Source organism: Eptesicus fuscus, chromosome 7 (genome assembly GCF_027574615.1).
Source record: "Eptesicus fuscus isolate TK198812 chromosome 7, DD_ASM_mEF_20220401, whole genome shotgun sequence".
Lineage (NCBI taxonomy): Eukaryota > Metazoa > Chordata > Mammalia > Chiroptera > Vespertilionidae > Eptesicus > Eptesicus fuscus.
Window position 1 is genome coordinate 57,344,657 of NC_072479.1, and position 10,376 is coordinate 57,355,032.

Below are 10,376 nucleotides of genomic sequence, written 5' to 3' on the forward strand. Positions count from 1 at the left end.
TGAACTCCTATGTAAACAGCCAAACCAGATCATAGAGGATAGATAAAACACTGCTAAAGGTTTTTGGACTATTTAATTCATCTACAGAAATGCAATAAACTGTATTCTTGCCATATTATTTCTTTTTTTCTCTTTTTTAAAAAATAGTTTTATTGCTTTTTAGAGAGAGAGGGAGAGAGAAACATCAATGTGAGAGGGAAACATTAGCATGAAACCCAAGCATGTGCCCTGACCAGGAATCAAACTGGCAACTCTTCGGTGCACAGGACAACACCCAAACAACTGAGCCACACCGGCCAGGGCGCCATATTATTTCTTAGTTGGAGCTCTGCAGATACTGTCTCTCTTCTGCACATCCCACCTCTTTAAAGGGATATGTCTATATAGATGCATCCCTGTGAGCCTCTTAACTTTAGAGCTATCACCATCCTAACTTTCTGGTGGTTAGCCACATTTGCAATGCAAAAGTCTATTGGACTTATGACCAAAGCAAATTAATATCCCCATAATGGCAATTATGGTGGACTTGTGGGAAAAAATAGGACCATAATGTTTATGTGTTTATGCGTTTTTAATATTTATGGGTTTGATGTTATAGCCCTAATCCTAAAGAGAATAGGTGTGCCTGAGATTAGTTCATTGTTAAGGAGGTTATAGGCATGAAGAATTTCTGCTAACTACCCAAGCTCATAAATGCCTCCAAATGGCTTTTTCCATTTTTATAGGGCCAATCCTCAGATCCCCACACACATAAAAGGGGTGAGAGGAATCCACTAGCCTCAGAGGGACTCCCAGCTCCAGCTCACCCCACACTCTACAATTGCTGCTTTGCTCTCATCCAGGAAGCCATCATGTCTTGCCACTCCTACCGAGTCAGCTCTGGTCGCCGTGTGGGCAACTTCAGCTCTTGTTCAGCAATGGCCCCGCAGAACCTGAACAGATTCCGAGCCAGCTCCATCTCCTGCAGGAGTGGGTCCAGCTTCCGAGGCCTTGGCAGTTTTGGTAGTCGGAGCGTCATCACCTATGGATCATGCTCACCCCGGATAGCAGCTGTAGGCCCTCGTCCCATCCACTGTGGAGTCGGCTTTGGTGCTGGTGGTGGGTGTGGTGCTGGTCTAGGGTTTGGAGCCAGCAGTGGCCTTGGCTATGGCTTTGGTGGCCCTGGCTTTGGCTACAGAGTTGGAGGAATTGGAGTCCCAGCAGCCCCATCTATCACAGCAGTGACTGTTAACCAGAGCCTGCTGACCCCTCTCAACCTGGAGATTGACCCCAATGCTCAGAGGGTGAAGCGAGATGAGAAGGAGCAAATCAAGACCCTCAACAACAAATTTGCTTCCTTCATCGACAAGGTACAGTTCAATCCCTGGGTCTGGGATGATAAAAGCTAAAATGCATCGGGTGTTCTTTCCCTTAAGAAGAAATAGCCCAGGTCTAGGGCATTGACCTTGACCCCAAGATCCTTTAGGTGTCAACCAAAGGCATTGCAGTATGATTTCCGGATCACTCTGCTACACAGCAAGGATGGGCCTGAGGAGTGCTGCATGGTGGGCTAGACTAACACAGAGGTTGCATCTTTTGGAGGAAAGAGGAATCTCCAGCCAATTCTGAGGGCATCTGGACAAACTAAGACCTACTACCTAGTCACTTAGAACTATCTCCCAGATTGGTTGGAAACAGTAGGACTTAGGCCGGGTGTTGCCTGATATAGGTTTAACAGGTTTTATCCTTTGAATCTCTCATGCTCTCTTTGAAGTTTTCACAGTTCCTGAGGCTGGGTGGCCACATCTGACCAGGCTTAGGAAATTGGATAATGGAGTTGAGTAATTTTTGTAGAAAACAAAGAATTCATACCTCCACATAAGGTATCCAGATTCAGCCCAGTTGCCTAGATTGAGGGAAATAGTGGGGAACCACCACAGGTAGTCCTGATCTTCAGGCTGGTGAGAGGAACAATGACGTGGAACTGACATCCCACAAACCATGTCTCCATGGAGTGGGACTGCTCTGATTGCATCTGAGATTGGAAACTCACTTCTGTGAGCTTTTTCAGTTTCCTCATCTAAAATGAGGGGTTGGAGCAAATGATCCCTAGGTTTTCCTCCAGCTCTATAAGTCTCAGCTGATGGAATATCTGGGATGATGGGTATGACCTCTGACCTGAGCATTCCCACATCCTATTGACATATCTTACCCCAAATGTACTTTACTCTGCTCCTCACTTCCTGCCCGGATGGCTGGCATCAGTTTTTTAGGCAGAGGCAAACCCCAGCTCAGGCAGAATCAATCTTTCTAACTTCCCAAGTGAGCTGGTTTACACCTTTTTCAGAGAGCAGAAGGATAAATGGTCCTGAGGTGCTTTGGTCCAAAAGCCTCTGTTTGTAGCTGAGCCTGGCTGAGCACAAAGAGGGGGTCACAGGCCTGCTCTTCCATGTTCTACTGAATTAGAGGAGGAATGAATGTCAACAGAGGAGAAAACAATGTCACCACAGTGTTGAGAGTCATTTCTGACCATCTGAAGAACTGGTGGGCATGTAAGTGACTGTGTCAAGTACTTCAATTGCCCTTTCTGTGCCCCTGTGGGTTTAGGTGCGGTTCTTGGAACAGCAGAATAAGCTTCTAGAGACCAAGTGGAACTTTCTCCAAGAGCAGAAGTGTGCCAGGAGCAATCTGGAGCCCCTCTTTGAGAGCTACATCACCAACCTGCAGAGGCAGCTGGATGCAGCCAGCAGCGACCGGGCCCATCTGGAGGCTGAGAGGAACAACATGCAGGATGTCCTTGAAGGTTTCAAGAAGAAGTGAGTGGCATCTGGACAGCACTGACCAAGGACAGGCATGGGTTGGTCCCTAAAGCAGCAGCCAAGCTCAGATGAGATCAGCTGGAAGGATCAGGGTTGAATGCCCGTTTCAATACCCAGTCTGTAGACAGATGTGGGGGCAGTGATATATAAGGGAGCAGGAGGAGGCCCTCCATAGGTCCTAAGGAAAAAGGAGGCTTGGAATCGGGCATGTTTTTTTCCTAATCCTCACTGTGGAAATGGGTGAGTTAGCCCCAGAAAAAAAAGAGCCCTCTGGTTGTGAGAACAGTGACCATGTTCAGCAACAAGTTGGGTCCTACTTCCTCTCTGGTCATGTGCAATGACTCTAAATCTTTTCTAGCAGAGGAGCAAAGAAATGGACCAAGTTTTCAGGCCCCACATCCTATTTGAGAAAGTTAAAGGGATTTAGAGAAACTGGGGGCTACTGGTTCATGTAAGGTCTTAAAGAAAGGACAGAGTGGCTAAAAACATCTAGGGGACAACAGGAAGCTGTACTCCTGGGTGGAGCAGAGCGGTCTTAAGAGGCTCACTGGGAAGTTGGAAGTCATTGGCTCTCAGTTCAGAATGAGAACTCACTCTCCTAATTCTAATCATCCAGGTACGAAGAAGAGGTGGAATTCCGGGCCAATGCTGAGAATGAGTTTGTGACTCTGAAGAAGGTAAGGGAAAGCAATAGGTCTAGGTCAACTTCTCCTCCAAACAGGCAAATGTCCTTGAGATCCCTCAGGAAACTCCCCAGGCATCCTTGTGGTGTCTCAGACCACTCACACAGAAGGGAACCCTTAAGGTCACACAAGGTCCCTTCAAAGTTCTAATTTGGTCTCAGATTATTTAAGATCAGTTAGATTATTTATTTTTTTAATTCATTGATATTTAGACAAAGTGGAAAGGAGAGAAGAGGGAGGGAGGTAAAGAAGGAGGGAGAGAGAGCGAGAACGAGAGCGAGAGCAAGAGCGAGCGAGCGAGCGAGAGAGAGAGAGAGAGAGAGAGAGAGAGAGAAACATTGATGTGAGAGAGACACAATCGGCTGCCTCCTGCCCTCATCCCAACCAAGGCCAGACTACAACTGAGGTACACACCCTTGACTGGAATTGAACCCATGACCCTTCGGTCTGTGGGCCTACACTCTAATCATTGAGCAACCAACCAGGGCAGGTTAAGTTGTTTAGATGTCCTTTTATTATTTAGATGCCTTGGATTATCCAGATTCTCCTTGCCTCTAAATAAGCATCAGGAGAGGTCCAGCAGCCCCGGGGGAGTGTTTACGCTGCAGCAGGAGAAGAGCCACAGTCACTGAACTGCAGTTCCGCCCAGTGACTTTACCACCCGTCCCATAGCCTGGCCTGGCCCTGTGGGACTGGTCTCATCTTCCCACCCATCCCCAGACTCCGCCAAGGTGAGGGGGTTAAACAGTGCAAAGTAATGTGCATCTTATCCTTCTCTCTTTTATGCAGGATGTGGATACAAATTTCTTAAATAAATCTGATCTAGAGGCCAACGTGGAAACCTTAGCTCAGGAAATTGACTTCCTGAAAACCCTATACATGGAGGTAAGGAGTCATCCCTTCTCAGCCAGATCAGTGCTTAGCCTGGACTCCCTGGCAGCTTCCTCTGAACTGGCACATTTTTCTAACATTTGGTGTCATATATCTTTCCTCCCACTCAAATCTATATCCTCTATATGTCAATGCATCTACCAGTGGAGAAGGTTAGGTAAGCAGGCTTCTCAGCAGCCTGACTCAGATCTATGAATAAACTTCTTGGATCTATGGTACAACCCCTTCTTGACCAATCCAGATCAGGGTCTAGGAATATCACTTTCAATCTATTGATCAGAAGACTCTGGAAAACTGATTTGCTATGAGAGGTAAAAAAAAAAAAAAATGTGTTTGACCTAATTAGCCAAATGAACGAGCTCTCTTTTGCTTCATAAATGGTCTGTTTGGTCTGATACAGACCCAGCCAGAGCTGAATGTCTGGCTCTGAGTGAAAATGCTAAAGAAAGCTCCCTCTAGAGCCCTCACCTCACAGGCCAGTTCCATGTCCCCTGGTTCTGTTAAGGACTTGGGGTGTAAAATTCCTAGACCATCATATTCTAAAATACTGTCAGCTCTCAATAATCCATGAATGGCACAGCCACTTGGAGGATAATCCAAAGAAAAGTGTATCCCTAGTATAGCTCTCACTCCTCTTCACCTAAAACCTAGGCCCCCATGGTTTTAATATTCACCTAAGCAGAAGTTAGGGTGGTAAAGGGATGTCTCTGAGTACATAACAAGAGTTTAAAGTCAAACAGAAGTGGTCCTTGGCCATGCCTTTTTCTTCACCTTTGGTTTGGATGGCCTAACCCATTGCTTTGCTCTGAACGAGCAATGCTCTCTGCTCCTGACACCACATCCTGGGGACCCTGTGGCAGCATCCTGGCCACTGATGGGACTCTGAGTCCCTCTCTCTTACTGATTCTCCAACACAGGAAATCCAGCTGCTGCAGTCACACATCTCAGAGACCTCGGTCATCGTGAAGATGGACAACAGCCGGGACCTGGACTTGGATGGAATCATCACCGAAATCAAGGCCCAATATGAAGAGGTTGCCAGGCGCAGTCGGGCAGATGCTGAGGCCTGGTACCAGACCAAGGTGGGCAGAGGCAGGCTGGGAAGGGGTGTAGGTAGCCTCGGGGTGAGACTCATGTACAACAAAGTGGGCCCCATGGAGGTGTGAGACCCCCAATTCAGTTAAAGCTGTGGTCTTGATCCAACCTTTGAGCCCTCAGAACATCCCCCTCTCCCCACCCCACCCCACAGTATGAGGAGATGCGGGTGACAGCTGGCCAACACTGCGACAACCTGCGTAACACACGGAATGAGATCAATGAGCTGACCCGCCTGATCCAGAGGCTGAAGACAGAGATCGAGCATGCCAAGGCTCAGGTGGGCAAAGGAAAATAGGGAAAGCCCCAGAGGAAGGAGAAGCAGGGCTCTGAATTTGGGGAGCCCCAAGTCTGATGACATAGGTGAGACCATCAGGACCCAGAAATGGGGGAATGGAGGGATTAGTCCAAAAAGACTTCCTGGGAGAGGAAAATGTGGAAGGAAAGGAGGGTCTCCCATATAGAAGAAAAGGCCTGAGGTCAACTTGAAGGAGCAGGTGGAGGGGAAATAATAGTTTTACACCCTGGAGCCCATAGCTCTTGGAGCAGCAGATATCAGGAAGTGCAAAGTCAATGGGTTATAAACTGAAGGAGAGCAATGCTTCGCCTCTGGTGACATCAAACTGCAGGTTCACAGTTCCTAAGAAAGCAGCCACATGGCCTCCATCCCTGGCTTGGCACCAGGCTGTGTCCCCACTAACAGGGGGGCAGTGTTCCAGCCCCACCTGGGGATCCCCTACTCTCTGCCAAAACCCACCAGCTAACTGCCCTCCCTGCAGCGGGCCAAGCTGGAGGCCGCAGTGGCTGAGGCGGAGCAGCGGGGTGAGGCAGCCCTCAAGGATGCCAAATGCAAGCTGGCAGATCTGGAGGGCGCCCTGCAGCAGGCCAAGCAGGACATGGCCAGGCAGCTGCGTGAGTATCAGGAACTGATGAACGTCAAGCTGGGCCTGGACATTGAGATCGCCACCTACAGGCGCCTGCTGGAGGGCGAGGAGATCCGGTGAGTGCTCTCAGTGCACCAAGAGGGAATGAGGTCAGACTTGGACATCTGGACTAATTAGCGGGGGAGAGGAGGACAGTGACCAGGTGATGAACTGCTGAAATATCAATCTCTAGGAGTAAGAGAGCCTTTTCTGCAAATATTAGTTGGGTTGACCCTGGCGAGGGATTGATTAGAAGGTGACTCTAAGTCTGTGCCTCCTAAATGCAAGTTTGCAGACAGGCTGCATCAGAAAAGGAGTTTTGCTTGATGTGGTTAGCCCGTTTAAAAGATTTGGTTAGCTTGTTAAATTGTTTTGGGGTAGGGTCTAGGAACATGTCATTTTTCGAAGCTCTCTAGATGCTTGTACAGCTGGGTATAAACCACTGGTCTACTCAGCCAAGAAAGCCCTTCTCTGAGCAAGCGGGTTTTCAGAGAACAACACTACTTGTTAACTGACTTGTTTCTTTCTCTCTCCAGGATCTGCGAAGGTGTTGGACCAGTAAACATATGTAAGAAACTGAAGTCTTTTCCTCTACACATTTCTCTCCTGGTGCCCTTCAAATTTCCTTTAAACTCAGGCCCACACTGGGGTCAGGAGCCCATGGCTGGGCTGTCTAGGACAGTCAGGGGAGAGGGACCATCTGGCCCCTGGACTAGAGCATCCCCTTAGTGGAGGTCTGAGCTCTCCCCTGAGCCTGCCCTGCCCAGGGTATGCAATCACCCAGGTTTGCAGGGCCTCCTGGGTGGGAGAGGGTCCCAGAAGAACAGCAGCCCTTTTGTTTTTAGTGGCCTTGTCCTTTAGGGACAAAAGCCAGGGGAGGAATGAAAGACATATGCCAGGGAGTTCCCTACACCCCTGATGGCAGGGGATGGGACAAAGCTGAGTGGAAGTCCCGCTGCTGCTGCTGCAGACAATGTATTAGTTGTGCTCAATGCATGCAGGGCACCATGATTGGCACTGCAGGGTGGAGGCACAAAGAAGGTGAGCCCCAGCCCCTGCCTCTGGATTTATAATCTTCTTGAGAAGATGAGTCCTATCCACTGTCAGCCTACCCCTCAAAGCAGCCCTGGGGAGAGGAATAGGCACTGGCAACCCCCTTTCACTCACTCAGAGAAAATACGTGGTTTGCCAGAAGTCACATAGTCAGTGGCACAACCAGAATTCAAACCCAGATCTCTGGCTCCAAAAGCACCAATACACACAGATGTGGGGTTGAACTGAGTGTAACCTGGGTGGGTCAGAGCGGCAAGTGCTTGGATGACCGTGCCTGCCGAGAGGGGTGGGCAACCAGGATGGCTTTCTGCAGGAGTCAGGCTTGAGCGGAGGTCAGAGCAGAACTGACAAGGGACTCTTATTGGAGGGGCCATGTGGGAACCACTGAGGGGCAGGGAGTAATTGGGAGACAGAAGCCAGGTGGTCTATAAAGGCTACTGCTCCCACTGTCTGGATAATGCAGCTCACTATCCTCAGCAAAACCAGCGTGACTGGCCAGAAATAAATGAGAACCAACCGATGGCTCTACACAAACATCTGGGGTATTGGCTGAATCCTTCCATTTACTCTGAATGTTTGACTAGCAGAGTCACGGCCTTTGAGTCACCCAGACAAGAGAAGGAGAAGTGGGTATTGACTGTGTAGACAATAGGGACCTCCTCCACCCAGAGCCCTGGCCTCCCACCCCACAGACAGAGCATGAAGGACATGCAGCCTCACTGATGATCTCTCCCTCCTACAGCCGTGAGCAGCTCCCGCGGTGGCCTGGTGTGTGGGCCTGAGCCCCTGGTTTCCAGCTCTACCCTCTCCCGCAGCAGAGTCACCTTCTCCGGCAGCAGCACCCGTTCTGGTGGCGTCTGTGGCTCCAGCCTGGGTGGGGCCCAGGTCGTCATGGGCAGCGGGGACCTGCTCAGCACAGGCTCCCGGGGAGGCTCGATGCTGATGAGAGAGTCCTGCACCCCCTGCGCCCCCAGCATCCCCTGCCCGCTGCCCACCGAGGGCGGCTTTAGCAGCTGCAGTGGGGGCCGCAGCAGCCGAGGTTCCAGCGTCCGCTTCGTGTCCACCACCACCTCCCGCCGGACCAAGTACTGAGAGCCTTTGGCTGGCCAGCCGCTGCCCTGGGAAGAACCATCTCAGTGTCCCCCTGCTTCTGTCCCCAAGACGCCTGAGCTCTGGGCTGGAAGGGTTTCCCTCCTACCAGGAAGGGACACGACTCTGCCCAGCCTGTGTCCTCTTCTCTGCCTAGATGCTCCAACAGCAGCCCCATCCAGACGGGTTTCTCCCTGACTCCCAATGTCCTTCCTTTGGATCACTCCTCACCATCCAGCTGAACAGCTTCAAGAAATGCAGATTCGATACAATTACAAAAATCTGTGCCTGTGGAGAATAGGCACAGTCCAAAGCCAAAAAGAATGTCTTTGGGCACCATGGCCATCCAGCTTTGGACTGGTTTGGAGAATGGAAAGCTGACTGTCCATACTGCAGCTGGGCCACCACCCTTTGCCTCCTTCCTCTTCCTTTCCCCGGCAGGAGAAGGGGTTTTCCTAGTTTCCTGACTCAGAAGGATCCACAGTCCTTGATGGCCCAGGGGACCCCTTAGTACCCTGAGATGGTTCTTCTTCCAGGTGCATAAGTCCTGGCTGCTTCTTTTCCTGGGTTGTTGGTTTAACGCTGCAGCATGTGAGCTACACCCCACACAACTGTTGGTGTGAGGGAGGCCCAGCCCTGTCCGCTGCAGGAGGGTTTATTCTGCAAGCTCCAGGGAGGCCTGGGGTGGGTTGGGGCACCTGTTTGTACTGCTCTTTGTGTTCCTGGGTTTTCAATAAACTTGCCAAGCTAACATCACTAGGACTCTGGCCTCTCCTTCTGGATCATGCTGGGGATGGGAAGATTGCCTCCTAGACTCCATCCTGGGACTTGGGCAGAGGCTGGTATCCTGGGGACAGAGTGGGTGCTGAGAAAAGAGGGCTCAGACCCTTCCCTGGAGGGGCTTACAGTTCATCAAGGGAGAGAAGACATATAGCAAAGGCTCTGAAAGCAAGTGCCAAGCATCCCACTTCTCTCCAGGCATTGCCCTGCAACCCAGTGGTGCCCTCCTGACCAAGGTAAACCCTTCCATCTGTTCCTGGGTCCAACCCCACATCACTGCAGGGGCCTCCTCATTTTTCTGTCCCAGCTCTTACCCTCATCCAACTAATTCACTATGATGCTGCTATAGAGGTCTTTCTCACATAGAAAATTGATTAGGCTTACAGTTCTCAGTGGCTCCTCACTGCCCTCCAAATAGCTCAAACTTCCTAACATGGCATTTAACTCCTGAATGATCTGCTCATACACCCCCTGCCATCCCGTCTTCCCTTGTACCCAGCTTTCAACCTATCATCCTTTATTTGTTCGTGCAACATATGATAGGGGCTTACTACTTGCCAGGCCCATTGCTGGGGAAATAACAATGAACAAGACTTGGTCCTCATCCTCAGAGAGCTTACAGTCCCACTTGATAGATGGACAGGCAAGCAAGCAATTGTGGCTGGATATGCTAAATGCTGTGTTAAGAGTAGAATCAATGCTACAGTGCACAGAGGAGAGGCCCAGCCCAGCCAGGGGCATCATTAAATGCTTCCTGGAAGATGTAGTATCCCAGGATGATGAGCTAGCCACACTAAGAAGGAAGAAGTGTCCCAGGTAGGCAACAACATGTGTAAAAACCGTGACCAGAGAGAGCATGCCCAGTTTGGAGATCTGTCTGTATTACAGGTCGGAGCAGGAGTCAGCCAAGGTGCAGTCATGACAGAGCCCCATTAGGGCACATAACTCACAGCAGGGACTGGGTGCTGCTCGGTCTCATCTGGAGGGTCCTCCTTAGAGAGCAGGAAGCACATCTTCCATCTTTATATGCTCAGATTTCATCGAGCAACCTGAGAACTTACAGG

At 50.3% G+C, this 10,376-nt stretch overlaps 1 protein-coding gene across 1 annotated transcript; it reads left to right on the forward strand.

The window, feature by feature from the left end:
- Positions 1 to 851: 851 nt before the first annotated feature.
- KRT84 (keratin 84) lies at positions 852 to 8,544 on the forward strand. The gene is made up of 9 exons (XM_008140707.3): positions 852 to 1,349; positions 2,587 to 2,795; positions 3,415 to 3,475; positions 4,271 to 4,366; positions 5,290 to 5,454; positions 5,622 to 5,747; positions 6,247 to 6,467; positions 6,927 to 6,958; positions 8,186 to 8,544. The coding sequence occupies exons 1-9, from the start codon at positions 852 to 854 to the stop codon at positions 8,533 to 8,535; spliced, it is 1,758 nt and encodes a 585-aa protein (XP_008138929.2). The 3' UTR covers positions 8,536 to 8,544.
- The last annotated feature ends 1,832 nt before the right edge of the window (positions 8,545 to 10,376 follow it).

Coding starts and splice junctions, on each gene's coding strand:
- KRT84 (XM_008140707.3), top strand. CDS start 852: ATGTCTTGCCACTCCTACCGAGTCAGCTCTGGTCGCCGTGTGGGCAAC. Junction 1,350..2,586: donor TTGCTTCCTTCATCGACAAG/GTACAGTTCAAT, acceptor CTGTGGGTTTAG/GTGCGGTTCTTGGAACAGCA. Junction 5,748..6,246: donor TCGAGCATGCCAAGGCTCAG/GTGGGCAAAGGA, acceptor CCCTCCCTGCAG/CGGGCCAAGCTGGAGGCCGC.